At 43.3% G+C, this 14,009-nt stretch overlaps 2 protein-coding genes across 3 annotated transcripts; both read right to left on the bottom strand.

The window, feature by feature from the left end:
* Positions 1-5,439: 5,439 nt before the first annotated feature.
* LOC128451370 (cytochrome P450 1B1) lies at positions 5,440-8,084 on the bottom strand. 2 transcript variants are annotated; one of them, XM_053435169.1, is made up of 2 exons: positions 7,933-8,084; positions 5,440-7,822 (listed from the first exon to the last, which is right to left on the bottom strand). In XM_053435169.1, the coding sequence occupies exon 2, from the start codon at positions 7,791-7,793 to the stop codon at positions 6,204-6,206; it is 1,590 nt and encodes a 529-aa protein (XP_053291144.1). In that variant the 5' UTR covers positions 7,794-7,822; positions 7,933-8,084; the 3' UTR covers positions 5,440-6,203. The 2 variants fall into 2 exon arrangements, with proteins under 2 accessions (XP_053291144.1, XP_053291142.1); XM_053435167.1 differs by having other exon boundaries at positions 5,440-7,819; positions 7,933-8,083.
* A 1,138-nt stretch (positions 8,085-9,222) lies between these two features.
* Positions 9,223-12,283, bottom strand: LOC128451438 (cytochrome P450 1B1). Its single transcript, XM_053435269.1, has one exon. The coding sequence runs from the start codon at positions 11,996-11,998 to the stop codon at positions 10,421-10,423; it is 1,578 nt and encodes a 525-aa protein (XP_053291244.1). The 5' UTR covers positions 11,999-12,283; the 3' UTR covers positions 9,223-10,420.
* Between the last annotated feature and the right edge of the window lie 1,726 nt (positions 12,284-14,009).

A 14,009-nucleotide genomic window follows, 5' to 3' on the forward strand; every position in this document is an offset into this window, starting at 1 on the left:
TTTGTTGCTTTCATGGGAGATAGTTCTCACTCTCTGGGAGCTTTGCTCCCTCTGGCTCCCTGGTAATTCGAACACTGATGGAGACTCTAAACTGTGTGAATGCTTATTTGTCTCTGTATGTTGGTCCTGGGATACACTGGTGACATAATTTAGTTTAATTTAGAACACACAACGTCCATGTTTACGATTTTCTTCTGAAGTCACGTTTAACGTTTAGGTTTTCCACACCAATTCAAAAGGGGGGGGGGGGGGGGTAATGCTTCTTTATGATTCTTTAAAAAAAAACTGAAGAATAATCACGTGAGATTTCAAGTGTCAGCAATCACGTCTGTGAAATCGAAAAATCGGATTACAGTTAGAAATACTTTCGTGTGTAACAGGCTTGAGTACAGTGAATGTTTTATTAATTAATTAATGATTTTTATTATTTTTATTTAACTCTATGTTCTGTACAAATACATATCTTGCAAATCTTCCCCTGTCCCTCCATGTGATATGTGGGATATCACAACGTTGAGCTCTTCCAACATTCTCATGTGACGTGAACAAATACAGGATAATGCAATGAGCTGATTTATTTCCTCTCGGAAAAAAAAAATAGAATCCATCCTCTTCTCATTCCCTCTCTGTGCTCCTCCATAAGAGGTCCCAGTCTGTGTTGCACCACAACAGTGGTGCCAGTGTTTCATTATCATCTGAGCGGACGGCACTATCTCGGACACTGCACAAGATTGATGGCCTTGCGAAGGTGCTGGACCTACTGGGAAGTACCAGACACCTTCTCTGAAGCTCCACCAGAGCTGATTTATCATGAGATGAATGAGATCATGAGTTGTATGTAGGAGACATGCTGCTGTAATCTAATTTGCTCTCTAGGTTTGGCAAGCGAAGAGGGAGTTATGTGTCTGCTGCTCTTGATAGATAGTGAGGAAGTACAGATGTTTACACACTGAAGAATGTGAACATCACCTCGGGAGCAGTGGTTGAATGGAACAAAGTACATTTACTCCATTACAGTACTCAATGGATTTTGTTTTTGCGCAATTTTCACATTTCCTCTACCTGACACCCCAGCAAATATCAGTACTTTCAATAGAGAGAGGGGAATTGTTCCACTGATCCAATCAGAGCAGGTAATATTAATGTTCAGCCATACCACTACATTTTCATTATCAGCACATTGTGAGTGAAAAGTAGTTGTGGGTGTCTTATGTCATCAACTCAAAACATTATCGATTCTACCCGTCCGGACTAAAACTCCCTGCAGTTCCCTAACTAAAACACGGCCAGCAGCGATTCCAAACTTCTCCACTTAGTGCATGTGTATAGATGCATCCTTGGAATCTGCCTCCTCCTCCACAGCAGCAGCAGCGCTCACTGGTGGAGAAATATCTGAAAAAGCCCCAACTGAGCCTCAGACTTGAGTCAGTTTTGCCTATTTATTTGTTCTTTTATGTTGATATACTTCCTCCATCACTAGGAGAAGGTGGAAAAACCTGGCACAGCCTCAGCATGTCTCAGTGATGGCAGATGGTGACTTTGGGAGAGACAGTGCAAGCTCCTCCACCTTCATCTTGTTTCGCTAAACGCCACCGACATCACGTCACATAACATAAATCACATGGAAATACTGCGTCGCAGTTTCCATATCAAACAAAATCAGACACTTTAACTCGACTGTGACCGACCGTGATGTGAACTCCCGTCCATGCTCAGGAACCACACGCCACACGCTAGCAGTGTTCTCACACTGACCACCACGGATCGCCTCCTCCTGCACCTCATGAAAATAATTGTTTGTTATATGGAAAGAGAATGTGGCGAATGGAAATGAATAGTGTAATTTCATAGCAAAGGTCCCTCTTCTGCCATCGCTCCAAAACACAAACCCAGCTCGGACGCAGCAACAAGCGCTGGCCGTCCCACCCTGAAATAATGAGTTGGGTCATTGTTTATTGAAAAGGGCCACTTCACGTGTCTTTGTGACGAGGTTGTGTTTCCAGAACATGAAGTGAAGGTCACTAATTGCAGGTCTTGACCGTATGTTAGTAATGTGTTAAAACACGGAGTCAGATGCAGGACGCTGAGCCTCAAGGTGGCACGACTTTGATTATAATGTCGAGTGGAACATCATTGTAAGTCCTGTTCAGTGTTTACGTCCATGACATAATTCCACAGGGGCGTTGAAGAGAGAGGAAACATTTTTCGAACTCACAAGTGGAACATCAAACAGACTCTGGAATATATTACAACGAATCACAACGCACATCACAGCTCTTTCCAGTTTGTTTGGACACATTTAGGCCTGATGCAGGACAGCGGCCGTTTAATACTCAGGGCATCATGTTGAAAAGTGACCAGGGTTATTGAAGTGTCAACTCTCATTTCCTTTCCCTCTTATTATCCAGTGTTCATCCATCCATCATCTATAAAGCTTATACTTTATAGTGTCCAAGAGGAGCTGGAGACAATCCCAGCTGACATGGGGTGAGAGGTGGGCTACACCCTGGACATATCACGCCAGCATATCACGGGGCCAACTTACAGAGACAAACAACAATTCACTCTAGTCTCAATTCAACCTAACCTCAATCTGCATGTCTTTGGACTGTGGGAGGAAGCGGGAGAACACAGAAAAAGCCACGGAATCGTCTCCTGTCTACATTCTGAAATGTCCATGGGCAAGATACTGAACCCTAAACTGCCCCTGACAGGTGTGTTCTAGAAAAGACACATCGTCTGGAGGTTTGTATGAATGGATGAATGTGGTTAAGACTTGAAAAGCACTATATAAATACAATCAATTTACCACGTGAATATAAAGAGGTGAGTATGCGTGTACCTCTGTGCGCTCATGGTTGTTTGTCTTGTTTTAAATGTCACCTTTGTCCTGTGGGAAAAAGTTGATTCATACTTATTTAGCATGAGCCTCTTTCCCCCTGAAGTTGTTTTTGTTAACCAAAGAAAAATGCTTCTCTCTCAGTTTCATTTTTTTCCTGTAATATAATGATTAATGATCCACTGTGGTGTCTGGTGCTTTCCTTGTTTAAGATTGAAGAGCGTGCAAAATTACAATCACATTGTTTGTCTGCAACATTTACGATTTGGAGTGTAGCTGTGGTCAGTGTGTTGGTCTTGGGGGGGGGGGGGGATTGGCTGGATGAGCACACACGGCTGTTCCCAGACACAATGTCACGCTGTGTTTTCTGCAGATGACGGCAGTGGACAGGGAAAGAGGTTTTCTGGATAATTTGCCTGCGTTTGTCTACTTTTAAGTGATTCTACCTCACTGTGCATCGCCTATAGCAGTGAGTGCAGTTTGCATGTTAAAGCTCCAGCGGGGCGGTTTGGTAGCTGGTGGTGAGAACATTGTGGGAGGTCACTCTGAGCATGTGCAGAATGTGAACAACCTCAGAGAAACCGTCAGCCTTCACAGTTCAGCCGGTCTGCAGAGGGGATGCGGAGCCGGGTGACTCAGGGTGAAAGGAGGTCTTTCAGCTGGACACATTTCATGGATGTTTCGGGAAGCAGCGATGCAGATGGGGGAGTTCAGGTGGCTTGTCTCCTGAACCCCCCCCCCCTCCCTTGGTGTCAGAGCAAAGAGAGAGAGATCGGGAGAGAGAGAGTGTGTGAACAGGACAGAATGTCTCCAGCCTGCTCTACATTAACTCCCGGGAAAACCTCAGTTTCCATCCACACTCCTGCTCCTGCTGGTAGACTCACGTGCACTCACTGAGGCAACTCATGGGAGAAGAGAGTGGACATAAAAATAAGACGGGGGATGAAAATGATGAGCTGCTAACCCTCAGTTAAACGAACATTTATGGAGCATACTTATAGCAGGATAAATGTTGAGCAACCAGTGGTTTTGGTTTTCCCGAAATAGAAAAAAGTTACTTGGGAGGAAGAATTTCAGGAGGTTTGTTGACTGCACTTGTTGGAATAGATGCCAATCACATGACTTGAGCAAATATTTTGTACAAGGGATAGAAAATAAGGGAGAGTCATTATTATAGAGACATGGGTGCAAACACAGGAGGGTCTATTATTATTATTGATGCTATACTGATGCGTTTTATCTGCTGTTGCCGATTTAACTGTTTAATATATCATTAGGCTGCTGAGTCCAGTGTTTCCCAATCTTGGGGTCACATGATGAATATTGATGTAGAAAAGAAGAAACTTCACAAGTTTAATTCCACTCTTTTATCCACTTTTTTTTGTAAAATACTGCACAATTTGTCCACCTCAAACTGTAATAAATTAAACAAAATATCGACATCTGAAATGTGTTGAAGGACCCAGCCAGACGCTTCCTTTTTGTATTGAGACACAGGACAAATAGTTTCGGGACAAATTATTTGATCTTTAACAAGAATGGCAAGAATGGCTCAGTAGAATGCCCCTTATGAAACCACATTTAAATGTACTAGATCAGCACTCATAAATATCAGTCCCCTAAACATGCCTGATATTTTTTAATCAAGATCCATTCTCTTATTATTCTCTGAGAAATCAAGGAAATTTTTTGAAAAACACATCTCACAATGTTAAATTAAGTGAAATAAAACAATCAACAATTTACGGGTTCTTCCCTGACCCGACGTCCTTCCGCAAGGTTTTGTTGAAATCAGTTTTTGCATAATTTTTCTTACAAAAAAACAAACAAACAAATGGGAAGGGATGAAAACACAGGCTACTCTACAGAGGTAACAAAGTTCTAATTTATCTTTATGGAACCTTAACCTAAATTGTTACTTGTGCTAAAATCCAACTAGGTTCAGCACTAAACTAAAATGCTCTTATTTACATTCCACTTCTCCTACTGGGCCAAAAAAACATTTGCCAAACCCAATCTGCACCCGAAACAGTGGCAGAAGAAACCAAATGAAACCCCTCCAGGGATGTGATACTCACGCAAAGTGCAAACTGGGCTGACAAGCGTAGATTATTCAAATATAACCTGATTTGACTCACCCCAGCCCAACTCCCTCCCCTGTAACAGTGTCTGATAGGGTGCCCCACCCAAAGTTAAAGTGCTAAGTGTTAAAGAAGTGCCATTCATTTTTAGCCTTTTGAAATTCACACCTTTTATTAGACATGACATCAGTTTAGGAGATGCAGGGCTGCTCACTGAGTCTGTGAATCTGAACGATGTGTTCGTTCAGGACCAAAAAAAATGACACAGCAGTCAAGAGTACAGCGCGGCCCGTGTTAAATATTGATGAGTGCAGCTCGCGGCTGCTTAACGCTGATGCACCGAGTCACAGGCTGCTTGTAAGGCGGGGGGGAACAGGGGCATGCCGGGCCTGTAACCCACATTAAAGTTTTACAACAACACCGAGACCAGACATCATGATCTATTATTATCTCTTTGACCTCTCTCGCCTTTATGATTCTCTTCGGCTGATATACACATCCCACAGATTCAGGTAGGAATCAGTAAAAAAATTGTTTATTGGACGTTCATTGTACAAGCTTTTAGTGGCACGGCAGAGTACAGACTGTAGCAGACAGGGTCATGGTGACTCATTGTTTAGCTTCTATCACCATACAGCTTATTGCACAGTGTTATGTGAGCTAAGGCAGTTTGATTAGTGGCTTTACACAAGTTGTTGGATATAGCAGTATCATGCAGGATTTCAGAGCACATGAATGTAATGACATGCACATTGTATGTGTATTGAGCTGAAAGATATAATAAAGTCCAGTACATATGAGTGTTTAGGGGGATATAGACCACGCAGCTGCTTCATCATTTCTCCCCATCAGCACTGAAAAGGACATTTAGTCATCACCAGCCAGTTTATATTGCATTTCGGGAGACATTCCACTAAATAGCCTCATATAAATAATAACATTGTGTTTATGGTCGACCACATCGAAGCTTTCATGACATCTTTTTCTGTCACTTACATGACACAGTATATTTTCGGGTTTTCTCATTCGCTTAGACTCCCAGGTTTTGAGGAGCGAAATCTTCTTTGAGCTGAGAAATTACTTTTATTCTATTCTTAGTAAGGATGCATAGTTTTAATACATTAACTAATGCTTTGTTTCCCAATGAAATAACTTCCCAAAATGTCAGCAGAAGTTACAAGCTTATCGTTTGCATTTTTGGGGGGTTAATCAAAATCTTTAAAAAAAATCCATATACAAGACATACATATTTATTCCAGAAGACGTACCTCAGACTGCATTTCTTAAATCGCTGAAACCACAGTCACACAGCTTTTTCCTCCCCTGAGTTTGGCAGCGATCTTGTAATCTAAAGGTTTCAGTGTTAAACCATACGAGCAATTTAAAGACAGGTCCTCGTCTGGGCATTTCTCAAAGTTGCACTGGTGGAGCAGAATCGCAACGAACAAAAAGATCTCGACTTTGGCGATCTGGTCCCCGATGCACCTCCTCTTCCCTGCTGAGAAGATCATAACATTGTTTGTGAGGTCCTTGTCCAGGGAACCACTTTCATCCAGGAAGCGCGAGGGGTCAAAGTATTGTGGGTCCTTCCACTTTAGGGGGTCGTGATTGACGGACCACTGATTGATGAAGACCACCGTGTCTTTGGGGATGTGAAGACCCTCAACGGTGACGTCTGAGGTCGTGGAGTGGGGGATGGTGACTGGGACGAAGCTGGTGTAGCGCATAGTCTCATAGATGAAGGCGTCCACGTACGTGAGGCTGCTCCTGTCCTCGATCGATGGCAGTCTGTCCGGGCCCACCACTTTGTCTATGAGATCATGGAGTTTGGTTTGAATTTCAGGGTGTTTTGCCAGAAGAAGGACGATCCAGTGAAGAGCCGTAGAGACAGTGTCCAGGCCTGCGCCGATCAGATCGGACACCAGCGCTTCAGCGTGACCTATGGTGAGCCCGTTATCGCTGTCAGATTTGTCAATGTTGCCGATAAACGCATCGCTCATGTCCCTCGTCACCTCTGGATCAAATGTCTCTCTATGCTCCTTCACTTTGCTCTGGACAAACATGAAGTAGTCTTTGTTCAGGACTTTGAAGCTTTTAAAGACACTGCGAACCGGATTAGGGAAAAACTGGAGCCATGGCATCACATCTACAAGGCTGCCGGCCCCGACCGTCTGTCCGAACTGATCTATATGCTTCAACAATGTTCTAAACTCAACGTCATCGTGTCCATATCGTTTTCCAAAGCACAATGCACAAATCACATTAGCTGCAGACACTGTCAGCTCATGAGCAGGGTTGAAATAATGGCCGTGAGCGCTGAGTTTAAGGAAACTCTCAACTAGCTCTGTGGCCTCTGCCACAATTTGCTGCTCAAAGGCTTTCTTGGTCTGGCTGTTGGCGGATGAGAACGCTCTAATCGTTGATTGAGCAATTTTCCGATGCATCTTCCACTGTTTGCTGTAATTGGTGAAAGTTATACTTTTCCCCCCTGACACAAACTGAAATGAGACAAAGTTGGGTCTGCCTGCGAACTCTGTGCTGTGCTCAATCAGAGCCTGACGGATCGCCCTGTCTCCATTGAGAACCACAATGTCACTGCAGCCGAGTCGTATCTGGTACACGTTGCCGTACTTTTTGGCCAGCTTGGCGAAGGTGATGTGCGGCATCTGGCCCAGCTGCATGGCGTTGCCCACCACGGGCCAGGCGAAGGGTCCCGGCAGTCGTCTCTTGAGCCGGAGGTTCCTGACCCACAGACCGGCTTCCAGACAGAAGAGGAAAACGAAGGTGGCCACCAGAGCCGGCTGGACCTGTCCACTCCATTCCCTGATGATGCTGCTGCCCTTCACACCGAACTCAGAGTCCACTTGAGTCATTGTGCTGTGCTGTAGTTTGTCATCCACTGCTTAAAATAAAGGGGAAATTGCACTTAAAATGCGAAAAACAATTCAAAGAAACAGTTTAAAATGGATTAAATACAGATCTTTACTTTTCAGATGGATAAAATAGCCATACCAAATGAAATGGGTTCCAAGCAGCGCTCACATGCTGTCTCACTCCCCCTCCTCCACAGAAGCTGGGTTGAGAAGGGCTCGATCAGCTCCGCTGGTTAGCACTAGTGCAGCACGTCTTCAGATGACCACCTCAGAAGAATGCAGATTCAAGCCTTAACACTTCTCTTATATGTATCTCCACAGTGGGAGGGGTCAGCGACTCAGGTTTTTATTATCTCTCCCCTCCCATTTTGACCCCAGCCTGCAGACCGTAGTCCTACTCCTTCTCAGGCCTCCCTCCAGCACTGTCCCATCTAGGACGAGGAGGGGAGCAGCTACTTAATGAAACCTGTTGCCAGAAAAAAATGAGGATTTATAGTTGTGCTGCCAAAGAACATAACAGAGACAGTTTTAAAGATTAACAACCCTACATGTCATGTGGGGCCTAAATGTTTTTGTCATGTTTTGACACAATAATAATAATAATAATATAATAATAATAATAATAATAATAATAATAATAATAATAATAATAATAATAATAATAATAATAATAATAATAATAGTAATACATGTGTAAAGGGGAACTTGTGGTGGAATGGATGCATTTTTAAGTGGGAGCATGAAGTGTTAATAATGGACAATGAGCTGGAGTTGATTTTTTCCTCTGGGTTTACATGTTTTTGCTCTTTGCTGTTTCCTATGGACTTTCCGTGACCATTTAAAACATGATTTGGTTTCTGTTATTTACAGCCAAGCTGTTAATTATAACCATACAGAGAAAACAGGGCTCTGGGATATCACCATGAAAGCTGTGGGTTTTAAGAGTCAAACACTCAACAGATACAAACAGCACGACTTATTCTGCTCCATAAAAATACATTTGCAGCCTTATTGTTGGCATAATGGCCCTTTAAAGATATCGTAGCTGTGAGGGTTTGCGGCTGCATCAGAATAGTTTTGAGGAGTCTGGCTGTAAATCTGCTTGTAGGCTGGTGATTGTGCAACCAAAAGAGGAACTTTAAAAAAGCATCCGATTTAGTTTTAGTGATATTTGGCCAAGTCAAGTCTTCTAGCAGTTTCCTATTTGGGAACAATGAGTAACGACAGACATTTAAACAATGGTTGATTCCTATTGTCCAATAGTTGGCACATCTAGTATCTGGACGGTGGCAACAGGGGCGACGAAAACTACTTTCATATCACAGCCAGAGACGTGATGTGCACGTAGCTGAGCAGCTCTACGGGAATATGGTAATGTTTTTTGCTCAGCTTCTTTCTTGAGGATAAAAGGACAATCAAAGAATCACACTGATTGTTGACATTTCACTTTATTCATTTATTCAGATATAGCTTATTTTCCCCATCATATGAAGCCGACACACTGATAACAAAACATCCTCTGTGATGAACGCTTTAACATTCGAGGCCCCTCTGAGTTCGACTTGTTGCTTTGACACGGACAGAAGGAGCCCTCCCCCTCTTTCATTATAACACCATAGTTCCTGAATGCAGAAGCTTAAAGAGGGTGCGGCGACGTCCGTGTTTCTTTGAAATAGTTCCTCTGTAAACAAACATGTTTTTGAGAATGCCTCGTGAGTGATTTAAAAAAAAAAAAAATGTTTTGCTGCTGCTGCACATGTGTTTCGTTTGAACGGGTGAGACTTGGGTTTGGCATGGGGGGAGGGCTGCAGTGCTTGTACAGTAAAGCTGAAAACCCTGAATACATACATGACAAGTGTGTGAAGTGTCTGCAGTCCTTGGCAGGGTCTGCTCTTCATCCTCACGACAGTGTGGTTGCTTGCTTCCTTACTAATGAACGTCTTCCTCTTTCACAAAAATTCCACCCCCCCACCCTCCAACGCCACTTTGATCACTCTTTGTTTAATGTGTTCCTATGCTTTGAGTACAGTAGATAGTGAAATACATTACATTTCATTACATTTATTACCATACCTGAAATATGAAATTATAAAAAACATGTTGTAACTGAGTTACATGGCATAGGTTAAATATCTTCTTACATATTACAATAGAGAACAAACAATAAGTCATCAGGTGACTTGGTAACATTCACAAGCATTTTCATGTAGTTATATTAGTTTAAACTGACATTTATAGGAAACATAGCTAATTCCAGCACACACCGTGCATTTACATATACATTAGTGGATGTAAAACAAGTACACAACTCAGAATGAAACAATTATGCACAAGATCTCATCAAGTATAGAATATTTGTGTGGAGCAGAGGTGTAATATTTGTACTGATTCCAACTGTCCACAAGCTTTCACCCTGCAGCTAAAGACACATCTTTGAAATCCTACCCTCAGTCCAGCACCAACAACAAAACAAAAGCACACTGTGTTAAAATACCCATTAAATATTATTAAATATGTGAATCTTACAACAGGATTTAGTGCAGGTATACTGATACTCACTGTTACTGTAAAAGTCATTGGTGTAAAAGTGTTTGCTGGCCTTGAGTCACAATACAGGGACACGCTGATCATGCTGGGGAAACCAAGCCGAGCAGCTTCCCCCTGAGCTTGGCGCCGACACAGAATCGGAGGGGCTTCAGCGTGAGCCCGTAGGAGCAGTCAAGAGAGAGGGGTTGAGAGGGGTCGCTCTCAAGGCTGCACTGGTGCAGCAGCACTGCTGTTAATAAAAACACCTCCACCTTGGCGATCTGGTTGCCGATGCAGCGTCTTTTACCCGTTGAAAAGATCATCACACCGTTTGTGATGTCTTTATCGAGGGCCCCGTTTTCATCAAGGAAACGCATGGGGTCAAAGATGTGCGGGTCCTTCCACTTCAGGGGGTCGTGGTTGACGGACCACTGATTGATGAATACAACCGTGTCTTTCGGGATGTGGAGACCTTCAATAGTGACGTCTGCAGTTGTGGAGTGTGGGATGGTGACGGGGACGAAGCTGGTGAAGCGCATGGTCTCATAGATGAAGGCGTCCAGGTATGTCAGGCTGCTCCTGTCCTCAATTGTTGGCAGTCTGTCTGGGCCCACTGCTTTGTCTATGAGCTCGTGGAGCTTGGTTTGCATATCTGGGTATTTGACAAGGAGCAGCACGATCCACTGCATGATTGTTGACATTGTGTCTTGACCTGCTCCAATGATGTCTGCTACTGTCGCTTCGACGAACTCTTTAGACAGTCCACTGTCTTTTCCATGCTCGATCATGTTGATGATGGCATCGCTGATGTCCCGGGTCGAATCAGGGCTGAAGGACTCTCTGTGCTGCGCCACTTTATCTTTCACAAAGGCGAAAAACTCCTCGTTGAGGTTTTTGAAGTTTTCATAGATGCTGCGGACCGGGTTAGGGAAGGACTGGAGCCATGGCATGACATCTACCAGGCTTCCTGCCCCGACTGTCTCTCCAAACTTGTTAAGGTTTTTCAACAGGGTCCTGAACTCTAAGTCTTCAGGTCCGTATCGCTTCCCAAAGCAGAGCGCGCACATGACATTGGCAGCAGATACTGTAAATTCATGAGCAGGGTCAAAATACTGTGCGTCAGTGCTGTGCCGCAGAAATACCTGCACCAGCTCCATGGCCTCGAATGTAATATGCTGTTCAAAAGCTTTCTTGGTCTGACTATTTGCAGAGGAAAAGGCTCTGAGGCTCGTCTGGGCAATTTTCCTGTGTGCTTTCCACTGTTTGCTGTAAGTAGTGAATGTTACACTCCTGCCTCCAGAGATCATCTGGAAAGAGACAAAGTTGGGTCTGCCTGCGAACTCTGTGCTGTGCTCTATCAGAGCCTGACGGATCGCCCTGTCTCCATTGAGAACCACAATGTCACTGCAGCCCAGTCGTATCTGGTACACGTTGCCGTACTTTTTGGCCAGCCTGGCGAAGGTGATGTGCGGCATCTGGCCCAGCTGCATGGCATTGCCCACCACGGGCCAGGCGAAGGGTCCCGGCAGTCGTCTCTTGAGCCGGAGGTTCCTGACCCACAGACCGGCTTCCAGACAGAAGAGGAAAACGAAGGTGGCCACCAGAGCCGGCTGGACCTGTCCACTCCATTCCCTGATGATGCTGCTGCCCTTCACACCGAACTCAGAGTCCAGAGCCATTCTGACACACACACTTGTTCCTTCAAAAAAAAAAAGTCTCTATAAAGTCTGCTCAGTGGTTGTATGCTAGGGAAAAAAACGAATAAAGTTCTTGTACATCCATATGAGCTGAGGAAAAGATATTTCAGGAGTGCAAGTCAAATGCAGGTGAGGTCTTAACAACAACAAAAACTAAATTGTCTGATAAATGAAGTGCCTCACGGAGAAGTTTTGTTTTCTTTAGTGAGTCTTTTCATGAAGATTTAAGGATAAAGTGCCTGCTCTTCGCTTCACTCCAGCGTCTTATATGTTTTGTAGTCGGTGGGCAGGGCTCGGGATAACTTTCATACTCCTCCCATTGTGGTAGCCCCGCAGACCCCATTATCTCTCCCTGCTGTCAGTGTGCTCTGGAGGCGCGCACTTGCGAGCGGGGGACACCGGGAGCGTGCGGCGTGAACAGCCGCCGTCCTCAGCAACTGGTGACCGCTTCAGTAGGAAAACGTGTCGAGGCAATTTGTTCGAGTAATTGGAGAAGCTGGCGGAGGCTGCACAGTTCACTGTGCGTCCTCTTCTAACCTGATTGATTCTCTAGCTGCAGGAGACGCGGCGTGCGCACTTTGGCACAGACAGGCAGGAAGTGTTTGGATACGGTTTGTCCAACTTCAGACTGAGTTTGTATTTGCTAATTCGAATTGTACGGGGTGTATATGAGCGTGTTTTTATTTTCAGCTCATCGTGTTTTTATTTATGTGTAAATTGGACGGTTTAGCGATGTGCGTAAAAGTTTGTTTGCGCACATCTGGTTACATGGATCATCTGTTGGGAAAGTTTGATTACTCGGTGCGCAGCGACGAGTCTGTTGTGACTCGTCTGTGGGAAGCAACTGTAACTCCATCATTTAAGCCCAGCAGGTTGACAAAGTTTCGCTTTGTAAGTTGGTCGTTAGTTTGTGCCAAATGTGCTCGAATGACCCTGCAGCCGCCTCTGTGGATATTTGATCTGTACATGGCAGATTGAATTTAAGCAAATAAATTGATCAGAGAAAAAAATCATGTCATTGAAACTTGTTGGATTAGCACAGAAGAGAGGTGAAGAACTACAGCAGCAAAAGTAAAGACATTTTTAAAGACAATAAAGATATAGTTGGTAATTAGATATTATACAAAATATCATATCTGGACATCTTTCAACTCATTCAACAAATCAATAAATCGATACATTAAGTAATTAATTAATGAATTAGTTAATCACACCATGACAATGAATATAATCCATACAGTCTATGATATAATAGTACTCTGAAAATTTCACTCTTCATGATTACCATAACTCATGATCTTAATGTATATATATTATAATCATCTTTCTTTCTTTCTCTTTCTCTTTCTCTTTCTCTTTCTCTTTCTCTTTCTTTATTTCTGTCTATCTTTCAAAATTCAGTGAGTGAACTGACACAACAAACTAACACACGCCCCATGAAATATTGATACTTGAATTTGCAACATCTTGTTTTTGCCAACACATAAACTGAACTCTTTTGCATGAGACTCCAGGTTATGTCATCGCACAGAAAACTTCAAGTGGCCCCCTTTCATCAGCAGTCCTCACAAAGATGGGGCAATGCAGAAGAAAGAAAAAGCAACACAAAGCCAACAAACTTCGCTTTAGTTGTATTGTAGTTATATTGTATTTTTTGTTAAGTAATAAATCATGCGCTCTGTTTATGATATTGTTGCACAATTATTTTATAGGTATGAGTCAAGAGTGCGGGCTCAAAACCTTTTTAGATATAGATAGATGAATTGACGACAGATGGACAAATACAAATAGTAAGAGATAGATAGATAGATAGATAGATAGATAGATAGATAGATAGATAGATAGATAGATAGATAGATAGACAGATAGATAGATAGATATCCTTGGCATTCATATCAACTTTAATAAAATGTATCTTTTATTTCTTGATTCTAAGGAAGTTTCTGTTTAAAGCGATATGATTTCCCGGGGGTGAAACATTTCCCTCCTCGAA

This window comes from Pleuronectes platessa, chromosome 11, assembly GCF_947347685.1.
Source record: "Pleuronectes platessa chromosome 11, fPlePla1.1, whole genome shotgun sequence".
Taxonomy (NCBI): Eukaryota; Metazoa; Chordata; class Actinopteri; order Pleuronectiformes; family Pleuronectidae; genus Pleuronectes; species Pleuronectes platessa.